Here is an 18,617-nt window from a genome sequence, read left to right on the forward strand (position 1 = left end):
CCTGCCTCTCCAAATGCAAAACTGACATTAACAAAATGCAATAATGCAATAACAGCTGGAAAAGTACTTGGGTGTGTGTTTTATTTTATATTTACCGTTCAATAATGCAATCGCTGCTGTCTGTCCCATAGAAGAACATGACAGCCAGCGTATGTTTTAGAACTATTGGGGCTTACATGAACCACGTGACAGCCATAGCGGCGACATCAAAGAGTGTCGCAACTCTTTCTCTCTATGGCTCTGAGTCAGAGTATCTCTGAAACTCAAGGCTTGTGTGTCGCTCCCGGTCAGCAGTGGTGAGGATTTACCAACAGTGTCCGAGGAGGGACGAACACACACCGGCGACAAGGTGTTGGACACCCAAGACTCATCAATGGACGAGGGCAATGAAGGCTATCCTGTCTGGTCCGAGCCAACAGAAGCTCTAGTGTGCCATAAGTCACACACAACTTTAATGTTATGGGAAGAAGAAGTTTTATTTATATAGCGCATTTCCATTGCTCAAGGTCGCTTTACATAGGAGGAATGTGTCACAACACAGTGCATCACATTCTGCTGCGTATGGGGCCAAAGACCAATCAGAGTGCCTATGATGACCCCTGTCCACCTTCAACGATATCTGAGACAATATACCTGTATTGTTACACCCCAACAAATAATGCATACTAAATGCATGATATACATGATGTATTATCATGAAGGAAAATGACAGCAAATGTTTATTATTAGCTGTAATAAATTGTCATTTGATCTGTTTATTATTTTGCTATGAACTGTAAAAAAAAAGAAAGAAAGAAAGTTTATGGTTTATTTGAGGAATTTGAGTCTGTTAACTACTGAAGGTTTTTTTTTTTTTTTGACGGCACAAACCGAGCACAAACGAATGACACCGGTTTGGAGTGATTTGAAGGACATGGGGTGGAGAGTGACGTCACACAACCCAAAAAATAATGTTCAATATCTCAAACACCAAACCAGCACAAACGTTCGTTTTTGCGGCACAAATCAGCACTGTGACGATCCAGTATGAAACGCCCCGTTGATTTCCTGAGGGGTTCCACCTGGATGCTCTAATCAGTCTGTCCTTTAAAAGAAGCCCGTGCTTGTTCATCGGGGCTCCATGTTTATTTTTGCTTTGCTTTTATGGGTTTTGTTGTTGTGACTTCTGGAGACATACATCACATTAGCTTACATTGCATTACGTCCCATGCCATTTCATGCATACATTGTACTTTACACTACTGATCTGACTGATGCCATTTTACACTTGTTTGGTTTAGTTTCGGTTCTTGGTTGTTAATAAATTTCGTGTTAAAAGTAACCGCTCTGTGTGTCCCTTTCCTTTGTTACGGCCTTTTGGAGCCACAGGTCGTAACAAATGGGGGCTCGTCCATTTGGTATTTGTTCGTGCTAGCGTCTTTCGGAATTTGGCGTAATCAATGGTTAGCGTTTGGGAGAGGAAATCTCATTTGAACTTGTGACATCATTTTCGCGGAACGGGACACACGTGTGGAGAATTGTTTGGTTGTTGCGTGGAAGCTCATCGACTGGTAAGTTGACAGTGCAATATGGTTCTTCTAGTTTGGAGTTTTCCCCGGTGAGGTATAGCAGCATGTTTCCTTTGAGACATGTTGGTTATTTTTTGTTTTGGTAGTGTTGCGGAGAAAGCGGGTAGTAGCAGTTGACTCGGGAGCACATCCAGGGTGTTGAAGGTGTCGCTGGTCTGACCGGTAGCATTTTTCACCCACTGGGTTGAAGTGCATAAATACCCCCCGTCTGTAACCGCATGAAGACCAGGGATAAGGATAGATAGGTTTTTTTTTTCTCCTCTCTCTCTCGCGCTGAGGAAAGTTAGTGGGGAATGCTCCGAGTATTTGATTGCACTTCTGGCTTTTTATTGGTCTGTTTGTTTTTCTGATGGCGGATATTAATGCATTTTTAGAATCTCCTTCGTATACATTGCTAGGAAAATGTACGAAGGAACAGCTGTTAAGAATTGCTGACCATTATGAAATAGATGTCGTTGATAAAAAACGCAAGGAAAGTATTAAAGCTGAGTTGAAGTTAAAATTGTGTGAAAGGGACATTCTGAGTTTGGATAAAGATTTGGTTATGTCGGCACAAATGCAGTCCGATTCACCATCTGTATTGACGTTTGAGCAGCAAAAAGAATTGTTGCTGTTGCAAATGGAACATGAAAGATTGAAACAACATTCTGAACATGATAGGTTGGAGTTAGAGAAGGCGAAAATTGAGGTTGAAGTTATGAAGTTAAGACTTCTGAAGGAAGGTAGGGAAGATCGAGTTACATTTGCAGTGAATTCAAATTTGAAACTTGTTCCTAAATTCAACGAGGAGGATCCTGATATATTTTTCACTCTCTTTGAGCGTATTGCTGAGCTACAGGACTGGTCAGAAGAAAATCGAGTGTTATTGTTGCAGTGTGTGTTGACCGGAAAAGCACAGTTAATTTTTTCCGCGTTGAGTAAGGAAGATTGTCAGGATTATGATCAAATTAAATCAGCGGTCTTAAAGGCGTATGAATGTGTGCCTGAAGCATATCGTCAGCAGTTCAGGGCATGTAAGAGGGAACAAAAGCAGTCTCATTTGGAGTTTGTGCAGGATTTGAGAAAATACTTTACTCGTTGGTATACTGCGCTTGATATTACATCTTTTGATGAGTTGGTTCAACTGATGATATTGGAACAATTTAAAGTGTCTGTCCCGGATATGATCGCCACTTATATTAATGAGCGTAAAGTTAGTTCACCGGAGGAAGCGGCAGCGTTGGCTGACGATTATGTACTCTCTCACAGAAGTAGCTTTGTTGACGGGCGCTCGCGGGGAGACGGTAATATGCTTCGATCTAGTACATCTCTAAATAGTTTTTCTCCTAGGTCTAGTTACCTTCCTACATGGAAGTTTGACCCGCTTAGGACATGTAATTATTGTCGTGAAAAAGGGCATTGGAAAGCTGATTGCCCTTTACTTGAGGATGTTGTAAAGTTTTTCTTTCTTCAAAGCAGAGACCAGGAGACAGTCGGGATCGCGTTCAACGGAAGTTATTCTTTATTGAGAACTCCTCTGTACGTGGCTGTAGAAACTTCCAACATGATCTGATCTAACATAACTTTACATGTTATCTTATAGGCATTTTAGGAGGAGGGACTTTTTGAAGGTGGAGACAAATACAAACAAAGCATGTAAATGAGGTATACAGGTTAAGGTAACCTGCCCCAGACCCCAGCGTGTTTACCAGTATCAATTTAATCAGCATACCTATTCAAATGCTGATACTGGCCAGGAAACTCTGGTTCCACGGGCCATCCCAGAGCCATTTAAGACAAAGGGTGCGTCTTGGAGCTACTGGCTAGAGCCATTAAAGACTCATTTAAAACACAATAGAGAAAACAGGTCTGGTAGGAATAGGAGACTCTTGCTAGAGACTCAATAATCACTTTCTAAGTTTATATACTATCTAAATTAAAACCTCAAATGCTAAAATCAGTATTCTTCACCGTGATGTTATGTAAGGAAACATATCTGAAATAGATTCTTAAATTTGGATCCCTTCAGTCCCCTCTTTGAGAGTTCTTACAAACTCTCACAAAAATACAAATTTAGACACATAAAGTTCATTCTTGTAACTGGTGTAAGTTACAGGCACATATAACTTGCTCTGTGTTGTTCATCTGTAATTGCATGCTGACACAGAAACAAACATGCAATTTAGGGTCCGTGAATTTTCTGCGTTGTGTATTTTTCATTTTCTTTTGTGATAGTTCGTTCAGCAGTGGGTCTGGTTGTCTTCTTGAGGTTGGGGCTTCATACGCAGATGAGACGGTCGCTGCATATGGATCTTGAAAAAGCCATCAAGTTTTATCTGCACACTGTAAGACAGAAAACAGAAAAACAGAGAGCAGTATTTCTTCAAAACACTACGGTTGTAGCAGTTTAAACACAATGGTTCTATCGTTTTCAGAGTGTACTGTTGTCGTTTCATTCTTTCCCTATTTCTTAATTGATTTGACACCTATGGACCAGTGAGGTAAGGATGGACTAAATGAGGAAAGGCCTATGAGGTAGTGTCTTCACCCTGGATTGGCCCCCGACGCCTGTTGCGTCAGTTCTTTCCAGGGCCCTCACTGAACCGTGTCCTATTCTGTCCCTGTGTTGTGCACACACTGTACAGTGTGTGAGAAAATTGGCACATTTTCATTCTCCAGTGAAACATCAGTCTTAATAGACATCATATAGAGCATGGAGGTCTGATTGTAGTGTTCTGCAGTGTAACATTTATGGCTGTGAGTTTTCTGAATGTCCCCCAAACAAAGGCTGTGACAGTCACTTTCCTTTTGTTCTATTAAACAAAAAAAAATAAGTCTTTCATCTTTGTTGTAAGTTACTGGGGAGATTAAGCAATCACAGCCCAAATTGTTAACACCTCAAAAAGCTTACCCACGAGTCCAGTGACGAGGGGAGGGGTTGCTTCAAAGTAGCAAACAAATGTAGCAAGAGCTGCATAACATTGTTAACTTGTCTTAAGTTATTTTTATTTTTTCGACATTCTTTTCCAAAATGTCCGTGCTTGCCACAGTAAGAACAACTGGCTTCTCTAGGACTTTTGCGTTTCTTTGGCTTCTCTGAGTTAACCTTAAAGGATGCTGCTGCAATTTTTACTCTTGCCTTGACATCAAAGTCTCTTTCCCAAATAGCTAAACTGTCCAAGTTGTATTGCAGGGTTCTATTTGACCATGTAAGATCTAAGAAAGGCAATGCATTTCTATGTTCTGACAAAAGACCATCGGACCATGCACGAACTAGAGGACCATTATGACCTAACACTTTCTCTGAAGTGTCGGCAATTCCGCTGTAAGCGGCAGCGGTCTGGCAAAATCTTTCTGTGTACTCACAAACAGTTTCATCCTCCTTCTGTACACAATTAGTGAGCTTTGACCAGTCCACCTTCGGTCCAACAATGTTTTTTAACACTTTAACAACTTCCTCTCTCAATTCATCTTTACTGGCCTGTTGCAGTTCAGAATTATTTACAGCACTTTCAAAATCATTGAATTCTGACTCAGTCAAGATCTGTGATATTAGCTGGGTGACTTCAGCTAGAGTCATATCATAGAGCCGCATTTTGCTGATCAATGCTCTTCTAAACTCAGAAAAATTTCTTTGCACTGATGGCAAACTTTCAGCAATTCTCTCAATCTCTTTAGGACCTAAAGATGTTTTGATTGCTTGTGGCTGCAATATGGGGGTTGCAAATGGAACTGTATCAACACCTTTTCCCTGAGGCTTTTGTCTAGCTACGCACACTTCAACTGCATTTACATCTGTATTGACATTGTCCTCTATACTATCAAAAGACTGTAAATCAGGATAGCTTTCCTCTGACTGTTGGTCTTCTAAATCACATTTGGTTGAGGCTTTGTTATGGCCCACGTTTGTCTTGAGACAGGACACCTGAGTCTGCAATTGTTTGATCTGTTCTTTCAACTTAGCAATACACTGCGCTTGTTCTTGTGCAATGGATAAGCTAAATTCTCGGTGACAACCGATGATGCCTTTCAGATTTTTCTTCCTGATACATGCACTCAACACTTTCTTGCAATCTTCAATTGACCACACTTTCTCTGGATCAATGCCAAATTTCTTGGTTAAATTCAATCTGACTGGCTTAGTCACGATGGAGTCCATGTGCTCTGATAACAAAGACTTGAATTCACTATCTGTCCAAAAAGGTGTAATCTGTCTAGTACTTTTCCTAAACATTTTGTGAATTTTTTTGTTACCACAAACAAACACTAAAAAAACTTCTCTCTACTGTCTTGCAAACATAGGGTACAATCTTATTAGCACAAGAAGCTAAATCTAATTCTAAAGCTAATTCTCTAGCTTACAGATAGGTCTTCTCTAGCAAGAGCATACACACAATATTAACATGTAACTGTTAATCTTCCCTGCCAACAACAGGGGGTAAATTTCATCTCTAAAAGAAAAACTTTTTTAGAGGCTTATCTTTAGTTAACCAAACTCTACAGCTGTTTGTTAACTTCTTCTCTGAATGGCGCAGAGGAAAACATTTGTACTGGTCTGCATTGGTTCTTTTAATGGAGTGAAACTCACCGAGTCTTTCATTTGTAGAGAAAGATTCCGTCTGGAAAAAAATCAGTCTTTGAGATCTTTTTGGAGCTTGAAGTTTTCAATCTGGATTCAGAAGATTCAGTCTGGAACTCAGTCAGCTTCGTTGAGATCTTTGAGCTTGAAGTTTCAAGATGCAGTTCTTTGAGTTTCCTTTTTCTCCATCCGGGTCACAAGGCACCATCTGTTATAAAGTTTTTCTTTCTTCAAAGCAGAGACCAGGAGACAGTTGGGATCGCGTTCAACGGAAGTTATTCTTTATTGAGAACTCCTCTGTACACGGCTGTAGAAACTTCCAACATGATCTGTCTAACTAAAACATTATACATTGTAGCTATATACATTCCAAGGGGGAGGGATTACATAGAGGCGGGAACTCTGAATAAAGCATGCAAATGAAGTGGGAACACACCCTACTCTGAGTCCAATTGAATCAGCATAACTATTCACATGCTGATACTGGCCAGGAACTCCAATTCCAAAAGCCATCCCAGAGCCATTAAAGACAATAGGTGAAAGTCAATCAACCTAACGACTCAACGTCTGGGCTCCGAAAGGTGAGAATCAAGTGATCTGACTTATTTAAAACACAATAGAGAAAACAAGTCTGGCAGGAAAGGAGACTCTTTGCTGGAGACTCAATAATCATCTGAAATCAGTCTACTAAACTATCTAAATTAAAACCTCAAATGCTAAAATCAGTATTCTTCACCGTGATGTTATGTAAGGAAACATATCTGAAATAGATTCTTAAATTTGGATCCCTTCAAGGAGAAGGCTAAACGTGACGTTAAGGTTCCTAAACCAGCTGCTTTTGTGGCTTTAGCTTCTAATACCGTTGAGACGTGTGTAAAGGAAAAAGTGGATGCGGACTGTTTATCTGTATTTTCTCCTTTCCTTACAGAGGGTTATGTGTCTCTTGTGGGCAGTAATGAGGAAGTTCCGGTCAAGATCTTGCGGGACACGGGAGCCATGGATTCATTCATTTTAGAGTCTATTTTGCCTTTTTCTTCGCGGTCTGACACGGGTGACAGCATGTTAGTCCGGGGGATGGGTATGAGTATACTAACCGTTCCTCTTCATAGGGTGAAACTGTCATCGAGTTTGGTGAATGGTGATATTGTTTTGGGAGTGCGTCCTGCTTTGCCGGTCGAGGGCGTTCATCTTATTTTGGGGAATGAGTTAGCAGGGGGGCGTGTATGGCCGGATGCTCCTGTGTCACCAATAGTTTCATCCAATGATGTGTTTCCGCAGATCCCTTCACATGTAGATCCGGTGGGTGTAACAACTCGTGCAACGACTCGAAGCACGACGAAGGAAGTAGTTGATAGTCCAAGAATGATGTTGAATCAACTGGGTAGTTCTCTGTCTATGCCTGATTTATCTGCTGTGTCCTTTCCTGTGTCTGCAGAGGAGATGGGAGAAGAGCAACGTTCGGATTTATCCTTGGCTGAGCTGTTTAACAGTGCTGTTCGAGACGATCATGTGTCTAACATCGCTCGAGGTTATTTCGTACAAGATGGTATGTTATTGCGGAAGTGGGTTCCTCATGGGGACGATTTTGTTGGGGACCCTATTATTCAAGTAGTGGTTCCCACAAAATTTCGAATGGCATTGTTGGAAGTTGTGCATGATTTGTCTGGTCATTCTGGAGTACGAAAGACCTATGATCGTGTGTTGAAGTATTTTTTTTGGCCTCGAGCAAAAAGCGACATTTCATCTTATATAAAACAGTGTCACACTTGCCAGTTGATCGGTAAACCTAATCAGAAACTAAAACTGGTTCCATTACACCCTATTCCGGCAGTGGGTGACCCTTTTGAGCATCTTATTGTGGACTGTGTGGGCCCGTTGCCATCTTCCAAGTCAGGTAGTAAATACTTGTTGACTATAATGTGTTTGAATACTCGTTTTCCTGCTGCTTACCCACTGCGTACGATCACTTCCCGCTCAATCGTAAAGGCGTTATCTCAGTTTATGTCTATCTTTGGTGTTCCTAGGGTTATCCAGAGTGATCAGGGAACTAATCTTACTTCCCATTTGTTTCAGCAGGTTTTAAAACAGCTGCATGTAAAACATCACCTTGCGACTGCATACCATGCTCAAACCCAAGGCGCACTGGAGAGGTTCCATCAGACTTTAAAGTCTCTTCTTCGGTCGTATTGTGTGCAGCTGGATCGAGACTGGGAAGAGGGATTGCCCTGGTTGATGCTGGCGTCACGAGAGGTTGTACAGGAGAGCACTGGCTTTAGTCCCAATGACCTTGTGTTTGGTCATAAGGTTCGTGGACTTTTGGCAGTGCTCCAAAATCCGGTTAAGATATCCGATTCTCCAAAAAATCTAGAGGCTTATGTTTACGGGTTTAAACAACGATTGGTTCAAGCGCGAGAGTTGGCTAAAGTGAAATTGGAAAAACAACAAAAAATTATGAAACGCTTATTTGATCGTACCGTTGAGCGTCGTGTTTTTGAGCCTGGAGATCAAGTTTTGGTTCTGCGTCCTTTGGTGTGCTCTCCGTTCGAAGCCAAATTCGATGGTCCGTACGTGGTGCAGCGGAAAGTGAGTGAAGAGAATTATGTGATCGGTACCCCAGGGCGGAGGAAATCCACTAAATTGTGTCATGTTAATCTGTTGAAACCTTTTTATGAAAATCAAATTGGCGAGACTCATGTAGTGGATTTAGATCCGGTTCATTCCATTCTTTCAGTGGGATCAATTTTTCGTGGTAGCTCTAACTTGGTGGGTGGGGGTGAGGAGAATATTGAGCCTGATGAGGGTAGGTTGCGCGGTCGGTTAAATAACTCTGAGTCCTGGAAGAGACTAAGCTCCGGTCTTGCTCATTTACCTCCGGTTCAACGTGCAGAGTTGGTTTCACTATTGCAGAATTTTCCTGATTTGTTTGGAGATACCCCCTCACGTACAGATTGGATAGAGCATGACATTGACGTTGGGGAGGCGAAACCCATTAAGCAACGTTTTTATCGGGTGTCTCCAGATAAACGAGAGCTTATGGAGGCAGAAATAAACTACATGCAGGAAAATGATATTGCGGTACAGTCGTTTTCAGATTGGGCATCCCCTTGTCTCCTTGTTAGGAAAGTTGATGGGTCAGTGAGGTTTTGCACGGATTTCCGGAAAGTCAATAGTTTGACTAAACCCGATTGTTTTCCACTTCCTCGGGTTGAGGACTGTGTGGATCAGGTGGGCTCGGCCAGATTTGTGAGCAAGTTTGACTTGCTTAAGGGTTACTGGCAGGTGCCTTTAAGTAAGCGGGCTCAGGATATTTCCTCATTCGTTACTCCCACGGGTTTATACTCCTACAAGGTTATGAGTTTTGGTTTAAGAAATGCCCCTGCGACGTTTCAGCGTCTTATGAACCGGGTAATTTCAGGACTGGAGGGTTGTGCAGTCTATTTGGACGATCTCGTTGTTTTTAGTGATAGCTGGGACACTCATATTAAACGAGTTTGTGCGGTGTTGAGGCGGTTGTCGGAGGCTAAGCTCACTGTTAACCTGGCAAAATGTGAGTTTGCTCGGGCTACCGTGATCTACCTTGGGAAAGTGGTAGGAAATGCGGAGGTTCGACCTGTACAAGCAAAAGTTCAGGCCATTCAAAAGTTTCCTGTACCTGTCACTAAAAAAGAATTGATGAGGTTTTTGGGTTTAATGGGCTACTATCGCTCTTTTTGTCGTAATTTTTCTACCGTGGTAGCTCCCCTTACCAACCTATTGAAAGGGCAGGTAAAGTTTGTCTGGTCTTCCCATTGTGCTGCGGCATTTGAAAATGTAAAAGCTTTGCTATGTTCTTCACCTGTGCTGGCTGCACCTGGCTTTGACAAGCCGTTTTCCCTGCAGGTGGATGCTAGTCAGGTGGGGGCGGGAGCTGTTTTACAGCAGTCTGACTCGGTAGGTGTGGTACACCCTGTTAGTTATTTCTCGCGGAAATTTACCACTTACCAACTCAACTACTCTGTGGTGGAGAAGGAGGCCCTGGCACTTGTTTGGGCTTTGATCCATTTTGCTGTCTATCTGAATTCAAGCAGACCAATTGTTGTCTATACGGATCATAACCCGTTGACCTTTCTGAACTCCCTCCAGTGCCCGAATCAAAGGCTTATTCGGTGGTCGTTGTTTCTGCAGTCGTACAGTCTTGACATCCGGCATATCCGAGGGGTAGAAAATGTGGTGGCGGATGCTTTGTCCCGTGCCCCTGTTGGTGATTAATCGTTTTGCTCTTTGTTTACAGGGATCTTGACAGAATCCCTGTCTTAAGGGGAGGGGTGTGACGATCCAGTATGAAACGCCCCGTTGATTTCCTGAGGGGTTCCACCTGGATGCTCTAATCAGTCTGTCCTTTAAAAGAAGCCCGTGCTTGTTCATCGGGGCTCCATGTTTATTTTTGCTTTGCTTTTATGGGTTTTGTTGTTGTGACTTCTGGAGACATACATCACATTAGCTTACATTGCATTACGTCCCATGCCATTTCATGCATACATTGTACTTTACACTACTGATCTGACTGATGCCATTTTACACTTGTTTGGTTTAGTTTCGGTTCTTTTGGTTGTTAATAAATTTCGTGTTAAAAGTAACCGCTCTGTGTGTCCCTTTCCTTTGTTACGGCCTTTTGGAGCCACAGGTCGTAACAAGCACAAACGCAGCACAAACGAAGCACAAACGAATGGCATAGTTTTGGAAATTATTTCGTTTTATGGGGTGCCAACTTCACGGAGGTAACTTACCTTGCCTTATTTATTGCCTTTTCACATTAATAATCATAAATTAGGTGTATTCACTATAATAACCGCCTCGCTCTACATTATCCGTTCAGCATTTAACCCCGACGTTCATAACCACCTTAGCACTGCTCTTCGCCCACACAGAACCGGCGACTGCCTCACAGACACAGAGAACATGCTGGTCATTTCTTAGAAACACTTCAGTAACTCACAAGCAACATGAGATGACTTTTACAACATAAGTTTGGTCACACTCTGCAATAATGTTCATTAGTCAACTACCTTAACATGAACTAAGAATGAACAATACTTCTACAACATTTAATCTTAGTTCATATTAATTTCAGAATTCACTAATATGTTATTAAAATCAAAGGTTGTGTTTGTTAACATTAGTTAATGCACTGTGAACTAACTGTAACGAACAGCTGTATTTTTATTAACTAACATTAGCAAATATGAATAAATACAGTAACAGATGTATTGCTCATTGTTAGTGCATGTTAGTTAATACATTAATGTTAAATAATGAACCTTATTGTAAAGAGTCTATTCTATTCATCTAATCTTGTAAATTGAGTCGATCCTGAGCTCGGACTCTCCGTCTTGGACTTCAAGTTAACTCCATTATCCTCATTATTATATTAGCATCTGCACTCTTTCAGTTCTACAGGTGATGTTCTCTGCAAGCTTCCTCTGAGGATCTCCACACACACACACACACACACACACACACACACACACACCACCTCGTGTGTTCAGGAGCCTGTCGAGACACGAGCCAGCCCTGACACACTCCACAGGTGCCGTGATTCAGACTCACCTGAGGACAGAGAGACGAGCCTGTCATGGCGGATCCCTGCGCTGAGAATGATGAGGTAATGACGAGTACATCAGGATTTATGGGAAGTGTTCCCGGTTCCGGCTGATCTAATCTATGCAGCCTGACATTGAGTTATAGAAGTCTATAGGCCTAATGTGTTATGGGTATGCTAGGCCAAAGAGATGTGTCTTTAGTCTTGTGTTTTAGTTGAGTTTTGGCGCTAAATAGGAGAAGGATCTACCGCCAGCAGTCGATTTTAATATTCTAGGTATAATCAACTGGCCAGAATTTTGAGATTGTAATAGACGTGAAGGACTATAATGCGTTAAGAGCTCGCTCAAGTACTGCGGAGCTAAACCATTTAGTGCTTTGTAAGTAATCAGCAATATTTTAAAGTTTATGCGATGTTTAATATGGAGCCAGTGCAGTTTTGACAGAACCGGGCTAATGTGGTCATACTTCCTGGTTCTGGTAAGAACTCGAGCTGCTGCGTTTTGGACCAGGGTTGGTTCAGGGTGTTCAGTTTAAGTGTTCGTTTTAAGACATGGGGCAGGAGCCAAGACAGGATAGGTGATCACCAGAGAGAGACACAAAGACAGACTTATGCTGGTTTACAGAGAGAAAGGGCCGCTCAGTGTTGTCTGTGTGGAGTTTGCATGTTCTTCTCGTGTGTGCTCTGGTTTATAGGGGAATTGGGAACGTTAAATTGTCCATAGGTGTGTGTGCATGTGTGTGTGAGTGCTAAGCCATGTAATGGGGAAAGTTGGTGAAAGACCTGGCAACCTACCCTGGGAAAATCATCGCCAAGAAAATTCATGGACAGTGTCTTGCGTTTGGCAAGAGATCCCAGACTGCAACTGCAATGATGGGGATTGTAGTTCAACACTAATGTAAGCATTTACTCATCTCACTGACACAAAAAATTAATCTGATATTATGCAAATCTCCAACAATTATGTTAAATAACACAATATACTTTATGTATTTAATCTCACTTTATTAAGCAATGTCTTTGCTGCCGACCTATGATCCAATTCAACCATACTAGCAAACAAAAATTACTTTAGATAAACATCACATTTGCTGAAGATTAAAAATCATTAAAAGCGATCGCCTTGTGAAATCAGATACTCGTGTTTAAGCAGAGGTCGGATGTTCAGATATTGGATACGCGTCTGATTTACAAAGCTTTATTAATCTGCTCTTGCTTGACATCTTTCTGAAGTGTCAGTGATTGGTGAGTGTATCAGGACTGTAAATTCATCTCTCTATAGAGTTCAGTAGTTACAGCTGTCATTTTAATAAAATAACCATAATCGAATAATAATATTTTTCTCTATTTGACTAGGAAGAAAAATAGTTTTGTGTTTTATAATATAGATTAAAAACAAGCAAATTGTGAATTATTGCCAAATATTTCACAAACCACATTGCCTAACTATTGATATTCTGTGATGTGGTAAATTCCCGAAAGCACTCGGGAAGGATCCGATCTGGGGAGTTCAGCAGATTATCAGCGATTGGGAAATGCCTGAATGAAGCCGATACGGACGGACGGACACACTTCAGTGGACATTGGCCTCGGCTGGGTTCAGTGTGCAAGCAAACGTCCCGCTGGCCACAGAACAGTTTTAATTCTGCACAATCACACAGTGTTCACCAGAAGCTTCAGTGTAAAACGCCCAAGTGGCAAACAGAGAAATACAGGAAATACAAGCAACAGCGAGATGGACACGAAACAGAAACATTCACAGTAAAAACTGCTTTATGTACTAACAAGTTTTGTTTGTATGAATCAATAGGTTAATTCTGAGATGTTAAATAATATTTCTGACTTGAATAAAGCCAATTAATTTAGATTTTACCATTTATTTCATATAAGAACATAATCTCAGAATGATCCAGTGCATTCATCACTTTCACAAATACATGCACTTTCCCATAATGTGTTGTGATGAAAGCACGTGCCGAGAACATAAATATGGGATGTAATGTTCAATAACTGATAAGTTGCAGAAGAAGTAAACAGTCTATGATGATGTGTTGGTGTTTCAGTAATGGGCATTTCCCTGATTTCCAGCCCTGGCTCTACTGTGTGTTTGATGAGTACACACTGAGCTGGTGTTGCACAATAAGGCCGTTTCACTCCAGATATCCGCTGGGATGATGGGAGATAAAAGCTGCAGGACAGAACAGTGTTCATCAGACGAGACTGAGAGCTGAAACTCAACACTATGCTTCGCTGCGCTTCATTCCTGATGTGTGTTCTGCACCTGCAGCGCTCCGGTGAGTGGACACACCGCAAACACACTTTCACAACTCACTACTTCTGTCTCGAGTGCAGTCCAAATATCAAGATGCATTTACTAGATGAGTCAAATGACAATAGATATTGTCTTGTTTTCTGGGGAAATTAATCAAAATTATGTGAGTTGCTGCTTAAAAAAAAAGCTAAATGATCTGCCAGTGGGGTAATAAAAAATAATGTTAATTCAAACAGAAACAAGATTATTTTTCACCCCATTGGCAGATAATTTAGCTTTTTTTTAAGCAAAAACTCCCTAAATTTTGATTCATTTACCCAGAAAACAAGACACAATGTTATATGGCAGTTTACCACTTTAGTAAATGCATCTTTATTTAAGAATAGTTTGATATTTGGACTGAAAACAAGACTGAAAACATTTTTTTGCAAGTGTGATGTGAAATTATTCTGAAATGTGGAGCTACACTTAACCCGGACAGCAACATAGTGTTGGCCCACATCCGGCCCACATCTGGCACACCTGGATCGCACACGGCCCGGATCCGGGCCGACTGTTGCTGTGGGGCAGATTAGTTGTAGGTGTGGTGGTCATCATATCTTTGTCTTGTTGTCTGCAGTTCTGGGAGCCGCTATCACCCCGAAGCCGATCCTCATCAACGGCACCTACATTAACCCCGAGCTGGGCAAGTATCACGCGAGGCTGAGGACTATCGCTCGAAGCTGCCTGGAGATCCGGGACAAATACAGCGTCACGGAGGGTGAGTGCTGCCATATCTCTGTTAGATTTCATCCTGAAAACTCAAATATGCCACCAGTCAAACGCTCAGACACACTTAATGAATTTATATTTCTCATTGTTTTTCTTTTTTAATCACATTTTTTAAATAAAGTGTAACCAAACACTCTTGTGTTTGAGAAGTGAATATATGTGAATCTTTGTTTTCTATGTGAATATATAGTAAAGTGTAATTTATTCCTGTGATCAAAGCTGAATGTTCAGCATCATTACTCCAGTCTTCAGTGTCACATGATCCTTCAGAAATCACTCTAATATGATGCTCAAGAAACAGTTATGATTATTATCGGTGTTGAAAATGTTTTTTTTTTAACAATATATTAATTTTTAAAAAGTATTGTTAGTACTGGAATAGAAGGAATAGTATTGAAAGGCATTAAACTGATTTAAAGCATTTAAAGTTTGTTGAGTGTCCAGTTACACTTTATTTTAGGTGTCATTGTTACAGTGTAATTATATATGTAAGTAATGCATATTATTAATTAACTACATGTACTTACTTTAGGGTTAGGGAAGGATTAGGATGTGGTTGAGGGTTAGTTGCATGTAATTATGCATAATTTTGATTAGTTTGACATTATTTGCTCACTCCATAATTCACATACTTTAATTTGTTTTATATGATGATTTAATGTAAGGCTGTTTACAAGCTTTCAGTTGAGTAAAGGTAACAGAATGTGTTAAAGGGACCATCAGAATAAAGAGAGCGCGAGTAAGCCCGTTGTGAAAGTGTATCTGGGCTGTTTCTCGCCAGACGGCATGTACATCTTGAGCACAGCGAGCGGCACGTATTACCAGACGTTCTGTGACATGAGCTCGGCGGGAGGCGGGTGGACTCTGGTGGCCAGCGTTCATGAGAACAACATCAGAGGAAAGTGCTCTTCTGGAGACCGCTGGTCCAGCCAGCAGGGGAACGACCAGAACCGGCCCGAAGGAGACGGCTCGTGGGCCAACACACACACCTTCGGCACCGCAGAGGGCTCCACCAGCGACGACTACAAGGCAGGGGAGACCTCACACTTTTACACTTTCTCAGTTTGTGTAAACCGACTTAAGGTTCAGAGTATTTTCACAGCAACATTGTGTCGGCCCAGATCCGGCCCACATCCGGTACACATGGATTCCACACAGCCCAGATGTGGGCCGGATCTGGGCCGACACTTTGTTGCTGTCTGGGACACATGTCTAGTACAATTATGTGGTTATGTTTCATTAATACAGTGTTTATTTTTTTATTGAGCTACCCTGAAAGAATGGACGTGAGTGTGACAACATGCCCCATAGGTGGAGTACATTATAACACGACCATATGACAGATTAAAATATTATCTGATCCAATCAAAAACTAAAACTAAAATATTGTCAATAAAATACAATTATTGACTTTTTATATAAAATGATGGAATTTTTCAATAATTAAAAAGAAACAATTATTGAGTTTGACAACAAACACTGCAAAACACAGCTATACAGCACAGTTCAAAACATAATAATAATTAATCATTACAGAACATTGACTCTCAGTCTTTACTCACCTTTTTCTTCTGGTTTCTCAATAGAATTTATAAAAGTCTAGAATAGAATATCATAGTTCTAATAGAGACTCATTGTAACGCAGTGTGACAACATGCCCCGGTTCAAACCCTGCTAGTGTCTTCTGCTGTTAGATCAGCATTAAACAACTATCTCACCTGTTAAATAACAGATATAAGATTAAAATAATGCCAGATTTGTCTAATTTTAAATAAACACAAAAAACAGAGATGAAAAATTAACATAAGAAATGTTCTTTGCTATGGTCAAATAAATGTTCAGTGATATCTTCCAAAGATTTCTGAACGTTATTTTCTCTATATAGTGTTGATATGGCAACTAGTAAATACACTAAGTTTCGTCATGCATGTGTGGAAGTGTTTAAAACAAGTGTGTGACAACTAGCCCCTCTCACTCCTACATTATCGACTCCACTGAGACTGAGAGACTGTTACTGATGCCCGAATGTTGTCGAATCCCACAGAATCCAGGCTACTACGACATCCCTGCTCAAGACGTGTCCGTGTGGCACATTCCCAACAGCGAGCAGCTGAGCAACTGGACATCTTCTGCCATCCTGCGCTACCATACAGAGAGCGGGTTCCTGAGAGACACTGGAAACCTTTACCACCTATTCAAGGTCAGACACACTCTCCGGTCTGCAGTCGCCCTGCAGAATAAAGATCCAACATGCACGGATGTACTGCCTCTAAAGAGTCGGTCACATTTACACTGATGCTTGTTGACTGGATCCAATTTTTTGACAACCAGCCCAGACAACAACATAGTGTCGGCCCAGATCCGGCCCACATCCGGCACAGGGATTCCCCACGGCCCAGATGAGGGCCGGATCTGGGTTGACACTATGTTGCTGTCTGGGAGTTTACATCTAAAATTATCCCATATCTGACATCTTTTACACTAGCCTACACAAAACAACCCAAGGTAGATGTACTGACCCGGAAAAGCTTAGGCCGGAAAATAAGGTGTGATTTGCAATGGAACAATAATACAAGCTTTTGCTTTCCTCACCATTTATTAAAGTCCCCCTGTTGTCAATCATTTTATCCCTTTAAACTCATCTTTGATCAGCAAAATGACACATTTAAGTGTTTTTCTTCATGCCTTAAAATATCTTGAATGTAACTCGACACCCTTGCCTCATTTAGTATGCGTGGTTCTATGAATATGCAAATGAGCCCTGCCTCCACTCACTCACTCAGCTCAGAGATCCACTGGTTGACGATCACACGTTGATCTGATTGGTTACAAGGTAGTTTGTGACGTCAGAAACACCAGCGATTTCAAAGCGTGTGTTTGAGACTGTCTTTGGTTAAATGTCATTTTGGTGACCAAAGAGGAGTTTTAAGGGATAAAATTATTGAATATGTGCTAATTTGCATACATTTTGAGGAAACAGAAATTTTGTTGATATATTAGTTTTTTTTTTTGTTTTTTTTTTACAGTTTAATCTTGTTTTATCACTCCATAAATCATGCTGTAGATCATGGTAAATCAATTATTTTTTTTTTTTACCATGTTTCTAAGAATAAAATGTTAAATGTATATCAGATGAATGCAATATAAGCAAACCTTCAGAATATACCCAGACAGCAACAGATCCGGGCTGACACTATGTTGCTGTTTGTAGATAGGAATCAAACTGTAAAGTTTGGTGTGTGTAAATATTTCTGAAGAAATTATCTAGAGGGTAAAAAGAGTGAAAAAAAATCAAGATAATGTAAATCTACAGATACAAATAGATAAAGTGTATTAAAATAAACAGCTAAATGTACATTTTGGAGGTTTTCTTTCCTCGAGTCTGAAAAAAGACATGCTATGGAAGCAAATAGCCCAGAATCTCAAGCCTGAGCAGTGCCTGAGAAAAACAATGTGTTTGCCTGAAGTGTCTTTCCTCGAAGAAAAAGGCATTTGTGCAACTTGACGTTTCACTCAAAAACTCCCGTTGACTGACACTGAACCTCGACTGACCCTATACATCCCCAATAAAATAACTCTGGGGGAAAATCTAATTGTTTTAAAGCATTTTTATTAGTGTTTTCATTGAACAAATGTGAACATGTGCCACTTGAGCTGACGATGAGATGTTTTGTGAATGTGTAACAGAAGTTCCCGGTGCGGTTCGGAGCCGGACAGTGTGGCAGTGACGTGGGAGCCGTCAGTGAGGTGGTGTTTGACACGGGAGACAAAGACTCGACTGCAGACTTATACGGGCCGTCTGCTGGAAGTACTCAACTCTACTTCACATCACAGGGCGTTTACACCTGCTCACGTCATGCGTTTGTAGCT

General features: G+C 41.1%; 1 protein-coding gene across 1 annotated transcript in view; it reads left to right on the forward strand.

The window, feature by feature from the left end:
- Positions 1-13,334: 13,334 nt before the first annotated feature.
- The window catches only part of itln3 (intelectin 3), a 6,690-nt gene continuing 1,407 nt past the window's right edge, over positions 13,335-18,617 (forward strand). Inside the window, exons 1-6 of the mRNA XM_081382077.1 lie at positions 13,335-13,465; positions 13,793-13,998; positions 14,596-14,736; positions 15,529-15,776; positions 16,792-16,947; positions 18,435-18,555. Of these exons, the coding sequence (XP_081238203.1) occupies positions 13,947-13,998; positions 14,596-14,736; positions 15,529-15,776; positions 16,792-16,947; positions 18,435-18,555 (718 nt within the window). The 5' untranslated portion in view covers positions 13,335-13,465; positions 13,793-13,946. The remainder of the gene's footprint in view (positions 13,466-13,792; positions 13,999-14,595; positions 14,737-15,528; positions 15,777-16,791; positions 16,948-18,434; positions 18,556-18,617) is intronic.

The sequence above is a fragment of the Scardinius erythrophthalmus genome, assembly GCF_964197995.2.
Source record: "Scardinius erythrophthalmus genome assembly, chromosome: 13".
NCBI lineage: Eukaryota > Metazoa > Chordata > Actinopteri > Cypriniformes > Leuciscidae > Scardinius > Scardinius erythrophthalmus.